At 35.2% G+C, this 15601-nt stretch overlaps 1 protein-coding gene across 1 annotated transcript; it reads right to left on the bottom strand.

Annotated features, from left to right (window-relative positions):
• Nucleotides 1-603: 603 nt before the first annotated feature.
• Nucleotides 604-15596, bottom strand: ap1m3 (adaptor related protein complex 1 subunit mu 3). Its single transcript, XM_039647760.2, has 12 exons — nt 15346-15596; nt 13380-13536; nt 13183-13250; nt 12903-13033; nt 10843-10990; nt 8980-9106; nt 4188-4330; nt 2888-2959; nt 2461-2619; nt 1688-1813; nt 1532-1607; nt 604-1130 (listed from the first exon to the last, which is right to left on the bottom strand). Exons 1-12 carry the CDS (start codon nt 15385-15387, stop codon nt 1108-1110), a joined length of 1272 nt encoding a protein of 423 aa, XP_039503694.2. The 5' UTR covers nt 15388-15596; the 3' UTR covers nt 604-1107.
• Between the last annotated feature and the right edge of the window lie 5 nt (nt 15597-15601).

Below are 15601 nucleotides of genomic sequence, written 5' to 3'. Positions count from 1 at the left end.
TCAACTATTCATTTCCTTCCCTGTGGGCCTCGACAATTCACGTAGTGAAACTACGCAAAGCTTCTAGGTTGTACGTCACACGCATCACACAAATGACCAACGTCGGCCAATAGCGAGCCTATGTGTAACGACGGTGCAACACAGAAGCTTTGCGCAATATCACTACGTGAAATCTCGAGGCCCACAGGGAAGGAAATGAATATTTGAATAAAGTCGTTATTTTTGTTTGTTTATTTTTGCGCACAAAAAATGTTCTCGTCGCTTGATAAACTTATGATTGAGCCACTGTAGTCACTCGGACTATTTATACGATGTCTTTCATAACTTTTTGGGCCGGCAAAATCTTAAAAAGCCAATGGAGGAGTGATCCAGCTCTCAGATTTAATCAAAATTATCTTAATTTCTGTTCCGAAGATGAAAGAAAGTCTTACAGGGTTGGAACAACATGAGGGTGAGTAATTACTGACAAAATTTTCATTTTTGGGTGAACTAACCCTTTAAATTTTAGTTTATTCAGTTTTAATTATTCTGGTACTTCAACTTCAACTAAATGAAAATGATAAATGTTTCTTTTGCAATTAGCTGAAATAAAATAAGCTTAAGTTTGTTTGTTTTTTAGTCAAGAAATGAAAATGTTTTTTATGGTTTTAATTTCAGTTAACGATAATATCCAAAACCCAAAGAAGATTTTTTTCTTATTATTTGGAATACATTTAGAACATTTCAATTGCATTGGTTTATAATTTCGCCAATGGGGTCCAAAATATGAACAGCATTGGACCGTACTGACTTTTATTGAATGGACAAAAAAAAATCTGTTTATTGCGTTTAAATAGAAGAAATACATACATGGTTTGGAACGATATGAAAAAATCTCTTTAAATAGACCGTGTATAGGTAGATTCTAGGATGCTTCTGTAACACGACCTCCAAAATCAATTTTTCTCAGTAACTTTGCGGTCTGACTTGTTTAATTTGTAAAACCTGATCTCAGACAAAAGCAATCGGGAGGGAACCGCCGCCTGACTGCTGTGTGTACGGCAGTAGTTGTCTTGCTGATGAAACAGGATAGGGAGAACACACAACATACCCAGGCGCTGTCCTCTCTCAGTTGGTCCGCAGCTGATAATCTGTCAAAAATGTTCAAGCAAGTCAGAAAAGCACAACTCAAACTTTCATGCACTTATTAAGGGCATTTGAATATGTTATTGACATTTAGGTGTTTGGATATATCTGAAGAATTCTATTGTGTCTGCTCTGCATTTCTTATGAATAAGTCAAGAGGGCTGAAGGATTAGAGTGACTCTCTCCTCTGGTGTCGCTGATGCAAATAGAAAACTGATAGTCTACACTACTTCAAACTGTGTGTGTGTGTGTGTGTGTGTGTGTGTGAGACAGAATACAGAGTAAGGCTCATGTTCACTGAACTCTTAATGCAGGGTGAAGGTAAACTTTATATCAGAATGATATTTGAGAAAGCGAATGACTGTGTGTGTGTGTGTGTAAGAGGGAATTTCTGAATGTGTCTCACCTCCACTCTGAGTAATATAACGCACCCATGGTAATGCCTGGTATCCGCTCTTCTCGATAATCTTTAAGTATCGCACCTGTGTTGGTAAATAAAATTAAGTCTACCGCATAGAGATGATTATCAAAGAATATTTTGTGAGGTGAATGTGTGTTGCACCTGAATGCCAGACACAGTGAAATATGGAATCTCAAACTTCACTGTGATTGGTCGCTTGCCCTCGAGTTCATTACTTTCCACACTTGGCAGTCCAAAATGAGCTCGCATCATGAACTCTTTCCCACCCTTCAACGAGTAAAGACACGTCATTAGTTTTTGACACATCTAACTGACTAATTAACATTGCAAAAATCCTCACTTCAGTCATCAGTCCTAATTAACAGTTCGGTTCTAAATGAGTCTTCTGAGCCATGGTTGATCGAATTTTTCCTCTCCTTTCAAAAATGCCACAGCACAAAACTCTGTGACTGACTTATAGACTTAAAAGCCTCAAATACCAAAGACATTACACAGATTTGAAAAACATTCTTGCCTAAATGTCCCACATGTCTGTCTGTCTGTCTTAGAAAAAAAAATGGTTTTGCAACTTTCTAATGGTAAAGATAAGGCACAAAATTATTAATTTAGTATGTCTTTGCTTGTACTATGTTTGATGTCTGTGGGAAGCATTTAATTTTTTATATATTCCTTTGGAACACACTTTTTCTTTGTTTATTTTGCATACATTCGTTTATTTTGCATACATTCTCACTCTCTGTATTGTTTTTATGGGCTTTTGCCTTCGATTTTTGCCTTCATTACATTTACATTCATTTAGTACACAGACTCTCTGTGAAATCACCAAAAATGTGAGGTGATGAATTGTTTGTTTGTTTTTTATGCAGCAACACAAAGATCCCCAACACCCTGCAAATCATATGTATGGTACTTACAGGGAAGGACTTAATGTTCCATTCTACCGCACTCTTCTCAGGAACCCATTTAGCCTGGCCTGTGGTGGTCTTAAATTTGGGGGAGTCAGCGTCACTTGGAACAGGAACTAAGATGGACACATTGTTGGCAGTGGAGCGGCTCTTGAACTGACTGCGGGCCTGGAGAACAGATGGAGGAACTATAGCACAACTTCACACTCCCTAGTAAAACTTCCAAGTACACTTTCAGAAAGTAATGGCAAAGGCAATAGGACAAAGCATGTTTATGTCAGAATCTGACAAGTCTTTGGACACAGCTCAGGTAAACTCTGAGCCATTCCTCAGGACAGAACCCTGAAAGCTAATTACTGGAACCAGGGAGTGTGCTGCAGGAGGCAAAGCAAGAATCAGTGGAGTGTGTAGATTGTGTTTATGTGTGCAGCTCTACCTTAACCTTGATCTCTACTCGACTGTGAGAGAACTTCTCTATTACGCTCTCAATCCATATCAGAGGCTTCACCTGTCAGGGACAGAGGAGTGACAGGAGAGGAGTGAGTCCGCTGACACTTATTGAACTTGCCTTTTCGAAATGTAATCTTCTTAAATAAATTAAATACAGTAATATTTTCCAACAGCATAACATCAACTTTGAAGACAATAAGAAATGTTTCTTGAGTGTCAAATTAGCATATCAGGATGATTTCTAAAGATCACGTGACATGGAAGTAATGGCGCTAGTGCAATGGCTGATGAAAATTCAGCTTTGCCATCACAAGAATACATTTGAATACATTCAAACTGTAAACACTTACTTTAAATTGTAATAATATTTCACATTATTAGTTTTCACTGTATTTTTGATCAAATAAATGCAGCCCTGGTGAGCAAAAGAGCCTTCTTTCAAAAACATAAAAAATAGTAATGACCCCAAAATATTAAATGTTTGTATATGAAGAGTTCAGAAGCAAAAGCCTCTAAATGCCATTTGAAATTTTCTTCTTTAATGATGATTTTTATCAAACTTGTATATTTAAGTTCAGTAATTTCACTTAAATAACAATTAATAGGTAATTATCATTGCCATTTAAGTGAAATCACTGAACTTAAATATACAAGCTTGATAAAAATGACCATTCTAGAAGAAAATTTAAAATGGCACTTAGAGGCTTTTGCATCTGACCTCTTCATATATTGTATACTGTATATGTCCAGATTATCTTGTCAATTGTAATCTTTGAAATAAAAAAAAGTTTACATTTGAAGTCAATTTTGCATAAAAATCTCTTTAAACAATGAGCAAATTATGAGTAAAAAAAGTAGTGTAAGTTTATTGCTCACACTTGAGTAGAAGATACATTTGAATGCTTTACATGGCATACAGTATACGGCAGAAATAATAAGAGTATTATGCTGTTCCAAACATAACCTTTGTTTCATGTTTTTGTTTTGCTCTTTCAAGTTCAAATTCTTTTAATTTCAAATTCTTTGTATGGGTTTTGCTTTGAAGTTCCTTTCTTGTTTTCTCATCATATTCGAATTCTTTGATTCTTGTGTTTTTATATAATTAAAGCTCTCTCAGACCTCATCATTACAATGGCACAAAAAAACTATAATGCATTCACATATACATTAATCTCGTGATAAACGTTAGACATTCTAAATTATTAAACATTATTATGACAATATCTATCTTTGACAAAATATATCTAAACTCATTGATCGGAGACTAGTGTAGATGCAGCACTGACCGTGGTGTTGAGTCTGTAAGACATGAGTTCGGATTCTCCATCTGGTGGGATGAAAGAGATAGTCCGGTCATTCTCGAAGCGAGAGAGACGCACACACTGATGAAATTTTACATCTTCCATCTCCACAGACTTGCTCTTCTCTCCTGAGAAAAAGAGAAACAGAGGTCAGAGAAAGAGCAGGGTGAATTCTTATATAAGAAAACTGGTTGCTGATGATTATAATTTGTGCAAAGTTAGATCATCAAGATGAAAGCTGCACAAGCACGCACCATATTCACACACATAACGTTCTAATGTGTTTCCTGGATATTGCAAACAATAGCACTTTTGTGTACCCAGGTAAGTGTGAAGGTAGTTTATTTGTTTGACCTCAGCAAAGAGAAAGCCAGTGACTACAGAAGAGCTTCTTAATGAGTCAGGGCCTCTGAGCCCCAAAACTCACTAATAGCACAGAGCTGTGGGATTTCACCGGCACTCTCACAGCAGGAATGTGTGTGAGTGTGCGTGAGCCTCTCTTTATATTTATGAATGTATTCCAGCTATCCAGGAGTGACATTTACAGTGGAACATGAAAGAGCTCTCAGAGGTTTGAGCTGGAACTCAGAGGTCAGATCAGAAGCTTTGGGTGTCTGTGTCCTATGCCACAGATGAGACGTGCTGGGAGCCGCTGAAGCACCTAATGATGACATCAACTGCAGGGACTAAAGGTCGGGAAGGGGTTAGGATGCTCTCTTTTAGCTCTCTGATTGGCTCCCCAGGGTCCACAGGCAGAGGCTTCGGAGAAAGTGATTGGTGTTCAGAACCAGAGGTACACTTTTAGGAACACATCTTTTGACGTGGCAGTAAAAGTGCTCTGAAGATAATGTTCTATATATTATATTATTATAATTAGAACATAAAATATAGCATTTGTAAAATATATATGTCTGCGACTCTACAGAGAGCAAGCGGTTTGGAGGATGGATGGATTGAACTATGTACAAAATGTCACATTTTTTTTTTGCTTCCATCAAAGCACAAGACTCTTGATATTGTCAAATCATGCTGGATAACATGAATATTAGGTTTTACACAAACTTGTCAAGTTCAAATTAGGAGCTGCTGTCATTAAAGCAAAAGAAAGACAAACCACTTTTTTTTTCAAAATTAAATCAAAATGTTACACAAAATATAATCCTAAATATAATTTGCTATGTTTTTTTCCTTTAAATACTATTGGTAAATAAATAAATAATAATATGAAAATGTTTTAATTACAGAATCATTTCATATCAACATTATTACAAAGAAGACAATGTCCTATATTTTAACCTTCACAATTAAAAAACTGCTTTTTCAGGGTTGAGGCTCTAGAGAGCAGTGTTTCACTTGTTTAATTTTCATTCTTCTGCTGAGCTGAGGAGAGATATTCAGGGGTTCATTTTAGTATGGCAAGCCATTTTTACTTTTATTCAGTCCCAGGATATGAATTCTTGATATGAACAATAAAAATTTCACTAGATAAAATCCTAATGCTTGACACCAGGTATTAGATTTATAATTATTTAATTATAATTATAATTATAATTATAATTATAATATATATATATATATATATATATATATATATATATATATATATATTATAATTATAATTATAATTATAATATATATATATATATATATAATTATGATATATTATTTATTAGATAGATTTAGATAGATTTATCAATGGCTAGAACATTTTTTTTTATACTAGAACAATTTTTGATATCAGGATTTACATATCCACTAGTAAAAATGTTCATTCTTGATATCAACAATGACATCATCACTTGCAGAAATATGGATTCAATTGTCTATTTAAGAATTGATTTCTTACTAGTTGGAATTCCAATATCACATTTTCAGAAATACATGTCTTACTAGTACGAGTAATGACATTATTGTTGATATCAAAAATTAAAGGTGCAGTGTGTATTTTTTAGCGACATCTAGTGTTCCGGTTCCCACTGCTCAGCCCTCCCTATCGAAGAAGCTACGGTGGCTAGAACGGGACAAACAACTCGTCATCTGAGACAGCAGAGAATAGCCAGAGAAAGCCAAGAGTGTTTAACATTTGTCACTGTTTCTGTACCACAGTTCATTATAAACCACATCATGGATAAAGTTTACGAAGCCATAGTCAGGTGAGGATCAAGTGTCTTATAATATAATAATAGTAATCAGCTGATTGTCTCACAAACGTAACCAGCTCATTTCTCCCCACAGAAAACCCATAATACAGCGAGGGAGAAGAACCACATGAAACTATGCAAATATATAGTTTTTTCTAACAAGGTAGTAAAAGTTTAGCTGGCTAATATGAGCTGTTACTGTGGCTGGGCTGGTTAAAGCGTAAAGCCTTGTTTAAACTCAACGCGTCCCGCATGAGCCCAAAGGTGTGCACGGCAAAAATGATTGATGACCATTTACTAACTTACACACATTAGGCCTTTTTTCTCTGATTTTGAAAACTCTTCTCCATCAACTTAAAATCCTCTCAAGGGTCGGGGGTACGATTTGGCACCCACAACCTGAGCTTTGGGCTCTGCATGTGTGGGTCATCACGGGTACCCCGACAGAGTGTTAAACACGATTACGCAAGCTAGAGCGCCCTCTACTAGACGGCTTTATGCTTCCAAGTGGTCAGTGTTCTCAGGTTGATGCTCAGCTTGCAACCTGGATCCACAAGATTGAGGGGTGTCGGAGGTTCTCTCCTTCCTACATGAGCTCTTGGATGAGGGTAGATCCCCATCCACACTCAAGGTATATGTGGCGGCTATTGCTGCGATAGCGTCTGCGTTTGATTCTTTTTAGGAAACGTATCGATTCACTTTAAGAAAAGTAGAAATTCATTTTAAGAAAGTAGAGATTCTTTTTAAGAAAATTAATTATTCTTTTTAGGAAACATATCGATTCACTTTATGAAAACTAGCGATTCACTTTTTAGAAAAGTATCGAATCACTTTAAGGAAAGTAGCTATTCTTTTTAAGAAAAGTAGTGATTCATTTTAAGAAAAGTATCGATTCTTTTTAAGTAGCGATTCACTTTAAGAAAAGTAGTGACTCGCTTTAAAACAGTATTGATTCACATTAAGGAAAGTAGCGATTCATTTTAAGAAAAGTAACGATTCATTTTTAGAAAAGTATCGTTTCATTTTTAGAAAAGTATCGATTCACTTTAAGAAATAGTAACGATTCTTTTTAAGAAAAGTATTGATTAATTTTTAGAAAGTAGCGATTCTTTTTTAAGAAAAGTAGAGATTCTTCTTAAGAAAACTGTATTGTTTATATCAAGAATTCATATCATGGGAATAAATAAATGTCAAAATGGCTTGCCATATATTAGGCCTTAAACTGTAGAACAGAATGGCGCCTTTAACTTCAGCACAGCGCAACTTTATAGTGGGAAGTGTACAGGAAACAAGTAGGTTGATTTCACTTCCCTGAAACCATATCTGATAAAACACTACTTCCTGTAGAAGTAAAAATTTATATGTGACTTGAAATGTCTGAGAAATGTTGGCAAGCTGCAGCACAGCTTAGTTGATAAATGCATCTAAAATGCATCAGATATTAAAGGGGCACTATATAACAATTTTTTTTTTTTTTTTTTTTTAATTAACTAAATTTAAATCAATTGAAGTCAATACCCCATCAATCCTTCTTCCAAAGCATGTTTTTGTCATAACCTGATTCATGGTGAGTCCGTTATAAGTGTTTATAATTTAGACTGAGCGGGATACTTTTCACACGAAATTGCGAACTTGTGTCACTCGTCCATGCGTCTCTAGTCATATCCGTAAATAGAGAAAAGCTGCTCTGGCTGCTTTGATGCAGATGGGAGTGGCACATGTTAGTTGTCACAATGAGTGAGAAAGGTTGACATGGAGCACACTAAATCTTGAACAAAACCTTGCAAAAGAGTCTGCTGGCAAAAAAAAGAACACGACAGCTCGTAATAAATGGAGAAAATGAGAACCAACATTAGCCTGACTTTTCGAAGATAGCAAGAACTGAGTGATTTGAAAAGTTGTAAAAACGTTGCGGAGATGACGTTGTTGTTGCTCAACAGACAAGTAAGGCATTGAACTGTCTTTTAATCATCTTCATCTAGTCTTGATATCCTTTCCATCTAAACTAATTATGTCTAGAAGTGAATGTTTTATAAGCAACTATGTTCTTCCGCAAAATGCATGCAGTTTTGTTTTTTTAACTGCTAAAGGGCCAAAAGTTACATTGTGTACCTTTAATTGAGCAGAATATCATTGCTCAATTTGATAGAGATTTCCTTTCTGTTGAATCGCTCATGTTCAAGGACGCATAGCTGCATTTATAGAGCACATGCAGAATGCACAACTAAATCCTGGTCTACTGTGAAACTAACACCCGCTGGGTTAGGCCTGGGGTGGAGATTAACCAAGAGAATCAGATGAATGGAATTCACCTAACAAGTGCAAATGAGAGAGACACTTACTATAAAATAGGTTAAGACAATCAATTGACTTCTTGACTATCAGTACTGGGAATTAGGTCACTTTCTGCACTACAATAAAAAGACTGAAATGTGTAATTTTGGTCACCATTTGTGTTAACAGAAGGTAAAAATAATGATTGAAAACTGTTTTCTTCCACGCCCCAAACTAATGCCATTGGTTGAGCCAATGCTGCTACTGCAACAGCGCGTGAATCAGCTTACTTATCGTTGTCTGTGTGAATTAAGCTGCATTTTTACATGCATTTCAGTTTACTGATAGTTGTGTGTACTCACGGCCGGTGGTCTCGAACAGAACTTTGTCATTGAGTCCAAGTCTTAACTCGGGCATGCCTGTCAGAACGACTTTGAGTTTGATGCAGCCCAAAATCTCACTTCGTAGAACACTGCCTGTAGCACTGACCTATAACAAATAAAACAGAGAAGACAAATGAAAAGCACAATCAAGAGTGGCAAGGTGTGATATTGCATCATCACCATTACTGCCACCTACAACTTATTACGCACAGTCGGGCAAGGCAGTAACCGTGTGATTTGTGCTATAATGCGTTTTCAAAGAGAGGGTTGATGTGTGCTGTGATAACTACGAATATGAGAATGTAATATATTGTATTATGCTAAAATATTAAAAGCATAAAAGCTGGACTTGGAAGATAGATCTAAATCTAAAAAAATCAACATCGAGTCAATACCTCTGAGGGCTCTCAGATACAAGAGCAAGAAAAAGCCAGAGCGAGAAAGCTGCACGGATGAATAGCAATGCAGAATTAGAAAGCAATGAGACGTGATTTAGCTCTTAATCAGAAGAGAGGTGCTGCTCAGAGCTTCTGTCTGCCAGAGTTAGACCCTGAATCTGAAAAGGGCTAATGAATCCATCAAAAGCCAATCCAGTTTCGGGGGGGCTGAGAGTTAAGGAGCAGAAAAGAAAGGCAACAAGAACTTAAAGACGGCAGCTGTTTCCTCCCTCTCTCGATCTAAGGAAGTCTGGAGACTTGACCCTTGACCCTGAAAACATGAAGGAGGTCGCCTGAGATACAGTAGGAAGATGGAGCGATAGCGTGGGTTGTTTGATGTCTCTACTGAATAAGCAAAACTTATCCAGTATGGGGAAAGTTGTGCTTTTTTTGTGCTCATTTTTATATTTTTACTATAAAACAAGTAACTTTTTCAAATAAATAATAATGAATGTTATGCTATCGTATTTATTGCAATTTATTTACCTAAAACTGCTCTTTTTTCATTGCGTTTATTTGATAAAAAACAGTAAAACTAATTGTGTTAAGTACCATTACAATTTAAAATACAGTTTAAATTTTAATATTTTTAAAATGTTCATTGATTACATACTGTATCTTTAAAGAGTAACTCTCGCCAAAATTGAACCTAGACTCTTTTTGTTTATCTACCCAAGTCAAACTTTTGTGCAAAAACATAGAATGGAAAATCCACTTTTATGATTGACTGTATTTTCATTTCATTTTTTTCATTTGAATGGGAGTACATGGGGCACTTCTATGATAGCATCAAAATCACTGTTTTTAAAAACTCTGAGAAGGCTCGACTCAACATAAAACTCTTCTCGAAGTATCACCAGGGCCTCTACAAATGACCTAGAGCATTGAAATCATTGTTTGTGTACAAAGAAAGTTGATTAAAAAAGAAAGGTTTTGTACGACTCACGACTTACGACTTATTTTTGGATGTGGAACCTGTGGATTTTTTTATAAACAGAAAGTTCAAATGAACACCTTTTATTTGAAATTAAAAATATATATATCATTGACCCCAAACTTTTGAATGATAGTGTACGAACAAATTTCATACGTTGAAATTTCATAAGGACTAATGGGACAAGAGTAATTACTGGCACCCATGCATTATTAATATAATATTTAAAATTAATATGAGCAGCATTTACGGTGACTGTAATTTTGTCAATTAAAATGTATTCCTGAATCTTTTGTTAGTCCTGGAACGACATAGTCCCTATTCCCAACCCTATCCATTAAACATCCCTAAAGTCATAGGGAATCATAGGTTAAAAAGAGTAGTGTTGAAGCCTCAACCCTAAACCATGCCCTAAAGACTGATTGGTTGATTGAGGAACGTTGTCCCTACAGTAAAATTAAATCAGCTCACCAATAGGTTAACAGACTCAATGACATCCATGAAGACTTCATTTTTCCTGTATTTGATGCCCTCTGACCTCCAAGACACAGCATTTGTTACTGTAGCTGGGGGCCGTGGCGCTCCCACATCCAGCTTATGCCCCTGTTGGGTGATGTACCTGTCGTGGAAGTTTAAAAAGGCCATTAGATCACGGTAACAATAACAATGACTAAGAAAACAACAGCCAGCATAAAAGTATTTATATTTATATCATTATCTTATATTATGCAGATTAATTATTATATCAGCCCATGAGTGTATGCCAGCTTTTATTATGTGATGAACATTATTATGTCATGATGTCAATCTGTCACAGGCTTAACTATACAGATCTAATTAGATTTCAATTAAAAGGAGTCAGTGAAGCAAGTAACGTCAGTAGGTATGTAAACAGACCTCTGGTGTTAGAATGCTGAGAGAACTAGGACTCATGAGAAGAACATGGCTGCCCCTGGAGACAGACAGACCGAAAAACACCTGACCTTGTTTGTCTTTTTTTTTTTCACTCATATTACTGTAATGTTTTCTTTACCACGCATGATAAAATAATTCAGTGTGAACACTAACATTCGAGTGAGTGTTCAATCACCCCTGATGAACATTAGCATCCTATTTAAAACACCAAAACAAACCACTAAATATTCAATACATAGGTTTACTCATTCATTCCAAATCGATTCTACATCAGTGTTGTTTTTAGAACAAGGTCTGAGAACTGTAGATGTGTATGTGTGTGTGCTCAAACCTCAAGTGTCCCCAGCTGACAGGGTATTGTGTTGCTGTCAGTGAGAGCTAGCAATAATTAGCTATCCGCTAAGTGGTTGCTTGCAAAGCCAAGAAACTGATAAGCACTTAGAAAACTGAAAGATGTTTATGAAGAACAAATTATATGTTTTTTTGTTTTGTTTTTTGTTTTCTTTATCCTTTTATCATATGCTGGACAAGAAAATGTATATTGTGTTTTCCTGTTACATTGTTTATTTAGCATGTTCTTCTTTTATGTTCACGATTTTTAAATGCCCCGAATGTCAGCTAAAAATGCTGTATAAGTAAATGTACTGTAACATGGTCACTGTAAAAAATATTTTCAAGATTTGTTATCACAACATATTTTCTTTTGTCAAATCAACTTTATAATCATTTATTTAGTTGAGATAACTTATTATTTTTAGTTTCTGTTGGTTAAATTAATCTACTTCATTGTATTAACTCACTTTTTCCAGTTCAATCAACTTAAAATTTTAAGGCAACCCGGGTTACTTACTTTTTTAAGTTAAACCAACAATATTTTTTACAGTGTAGTAATCATAACATTTTTTTCTTTTGTCAAATCAACTTAAATAATTTATTTAGTTCAGATAACATATAATTTTGAGTTTCTGATGGTTAAATTAATCTCCTTCATTGTATAAACTCACTTTTTCCAGTTCAATTAACTTAAAATTTTAAGGCAACCAGGTTACTTACTTTTTTAAGCTAAACCATCAATATTTTTTTTACAGTGAAAGACGGCTGGTCATGTGATATTAACCCTCTCAATGAAAAAACAAAGCAGCTTGTTTTAATAATGTTTTTAAGCTAACACAAGCTCACATTTTGCATTTTGAATTTTATTTAATCTTCCTAATGGATAAACCATTGGAAGAGACAGAGAGAAGTCTGTAGTTCCACTGGGAGCTCAAATTATGATTCAAAATGTAACATATGCATCTATGAATTGTTCACATTAAGACCAATAACATTGTTTTAGAAAATAGATAGAATGAATTTGAATTTTATGGCGACATTTTAAAATGTCCCTTTATGCTTACAACATTACATTTCTCTGGTCCAATCATCTTTCTGTGTAATATAAAAAAACTATTTACTGCATTTTGTCAAACTGTCCTCTCTGCACAAAGCATATACAGTGACTTATGAATAGCACTAAGCTTGAATAATGAATGGCGATGCCTCATTGCGCTGTTAGTGAAGGATGAATAGTGTTCTCTGAGGAGTGATGGTTGAATGGTGAGTCTGTCAAAACTTACTCTAGTAAGATCTTGCTGTCAGTGGTCTGAGGGAATCCAAAGTCCATGACTTCATCCATTAGCTCATACACTGTCACGAAATTGTCTCGAATGCTCTCTTCTTCCAGTGACTTGAAATATTCAATGAACACCTGCAAACAAATGGTCAAAACAAGATTACTTTAACTACACAATGTATAAGCAATATTAAAGTAAGGGATTGTTTACACAGACAAAAAGATTGTGCTGTGCAAGGTTTTATTGAAGCATTGTCATGTTTATAGATATAAAACTCACTTACCTCAACTAATTTGTACAAGAAGGAGTATACAAGAGCAGCATTGGTATTTTTCTTTGTTACTGCAACCACTGAGTAAAATCTGTTAAGTGGTTAATACGCTAAAAATTCACGCAACTGTTACTGAACAACAGTAGGAAAAATATTCTCAAAAGTATTGGAAGATTATATTTTTACATTTACAAGCATATGGAGGATACAGTACAGGTTGCTGTGCTTGATCCAGAGGAAGTGAGTGGAGCCATGAATAACCACTGGTGACAAATCTGCATCTTCCTCTCTCTTCATCATTATGGGCATGAAGTGGTCAATCTCATTGGCGTCTATGTTGCCCATGTAGTTCCGGCATATAAGCACCTTAGAGATGGAAACAAAGTTGAAAGCTTAAAAGTAAACACTTGTAATAAATTCCAAAAGGCCAAAAGGACTCTTACCGTATAAGGTTTATTTGCATAGAGTCAAACCAACATGAGAAAATGTTTACAGCACAATCAATAAGAGTTATCAACCAATATCAAATCAAATGCTTAACCTTTGCACTTTACTGGTGCATTAAGAAGTATTAGGGTGATACCTAAAGGATAAGAGAAATCTCACTTTAACGTGGCTGGTGTTAAGGTATTCCTTCAGATGAAGATATTGGATTGCTCTAGGGCAGAGGCAAGAGTGCTTTCATCAGCACTGCCAAAATCCAGGGTTATATTGGAAGGTAATCCATTCCAATGAGACCCTGAGGATCCGTTTTCATGGAAACAATCCTATCCACCCATTACAAACTAATGTAATCTGAGCTTCTCTATAAATATCTTTATATTCTCTTATATATTATATATAAACATTAAAATATTTTATTTACATGTTATGCTATGCCCTCTTTTGAGGACACCAGGGCTAATTTTCTTTAAATAAAAGACATAAATAAACATACATAGGTAAAAACAATGCTATTTTTTTTTTTTAATAGGCAAGCCATTTTTAGGTTTAGAGGATTTTTTATACAAAACTTTTTATAAAGATGATTCTCAGATATGTTAAGAAATATATAACAGAATTATACAGAATGATATACCATTTTACTTTATGCAATATGTGGAAAAGCGGGTTTCCCTATTTTATACAATGTATCAATACATTGTAACTAATTTGCATATTAATGTGTTCTTGAAACAACATGTACTGAAAAAAACTAAGCACAATAATGGGAATAGTAATTGGCAATATTTTCATAAAAATATGATTTCATGGGAATATGAAGAGTTCAGATGCAAAAGCCTCTAAGTGCCATTTGAAATTTTCCTCTAAAATGATCATTTTTATCAAGCTTGTATATTTAAGTTCAGTAATTTTACTTAAATGGCAATAAAGATTACCTATTAATTGTCATTTAAGTGAAATTACTGAACTTAAATATACAAGCTTGATAAAAATGACCATTCTAGAAGAAAAATTCAAATGGCATTTAGAGGCTTTTGCATCTGAACTCTTCATATTGAAATTGAATTTCTTTCCCTGTTCACTTGTTTGTCTCCCAAAATGCCTGATAAACATGATTTAAGTCTTGTGTGGTCGTATAGTCTTACACACGACAGTGTTTGTATGAAATTTTGATTTGAAACCCCATAACACTTTCCTGAGATGTTTATTTGTTTATTTATGACAAACAATTCAAAAATTAGTCAGATCGAATTAATATGATCGAATTTCCATAAGAGTATTAAATTCGGTCATTAAATTAATGTTGGTCATTTTTAAAGTCCAAGGAGAGGCAGCTGTCATTGTGAAACTTCCATGGGGTGAGGTATACTGTAATTGTTGGATTAAAAATACTATAGGACATGTACAAAATTTAAATATAAGCCACATTTTGTTGTTGCAACAGCATTTACATATAATAAATGTAAAACATGAACAGTGCAACTTCCTTGAGTGAAAGTGCTGGTCACTTTAAAAGTGATGATGTGGAGTGTTTCTGTCTTGTGCCATTTTGACATCATTAGCCTAGTTGTTTTAAAATCGTTGAAGTGAGTAAGTACATAGAATTTACTTTTGCAATTGATCTTTAAACCTCAATTATCTGTAGCCATGTAGGTTTCAAATAAACTGAAACAGTCTCTGCTGAGAGAATGAAATGTTCGACCTTCCTCCGACAGGTGCACGCGCTCTTACCTTGCCTTTCAAGTCCAGGATAAAGATCGCGGACGCTGCCATCGTTATCAAAGTTGTTGTATGACAAGAAGTAACTGACAGGTCCTGAAGTTTCGTCAATTCTGGTAAAGTTTAATCACTCGAAAAAATGAAGCGTCCCTTATTCCCTTCCCCATCCCTCACACACGCATCTTCCGGGTTTAGAGGCGTCTAACCGGTTGTGCCGCTTGAGCTTGTTGCTGTGCTGTACACTCAACTGTGAGAGACGCGACGCGTC

Source organism: Pimephales promelas, chromosome 8 (assembly GCF_988280905.1).
Source record: "Pimephales promelas chromosome 8, fPimPro1.hap1.1, whole genome shotgun sequence".
NCBI classification, from domain to species: Eukaryota; Metazoa; Chordata; class Actinopteri; order Cypriniformes; family Leuciscidae; genus Pimephales; species Pimephales promelas.
Note: the sequence above shows the minus strand (reverse complement) of the source record. Positions and strands in the feature narration are given on the sequence as shown.

What these genes read in the sequence shown, in the direction of transcription:
- ap1m3 (XM_039647760.2), bottom strand. Translation starts at nt 15,387, where the DNA reads ATGGCAGCGTCCGCGATCTTTATCCTGGACTTGAAAGGCAAG. An exon ending in GGAACATTAAGTCCTTCCCT is followed by an intron (nt 1,814 to 2,460) that starts GTAAGTACCATA and finishes TACTCGTTGAAG; the next exon opens with GGTGGGAAAGAGTTCATGAT. An exon ending in TTATATTACTCAGAGTGGAG is followed by an intron (nt 1,131 to 1,531) that starts GTGAGACACATT and finishes CATTTTTGACAG; the next exon opens with ATTATCAGCTGCGGACCAAC.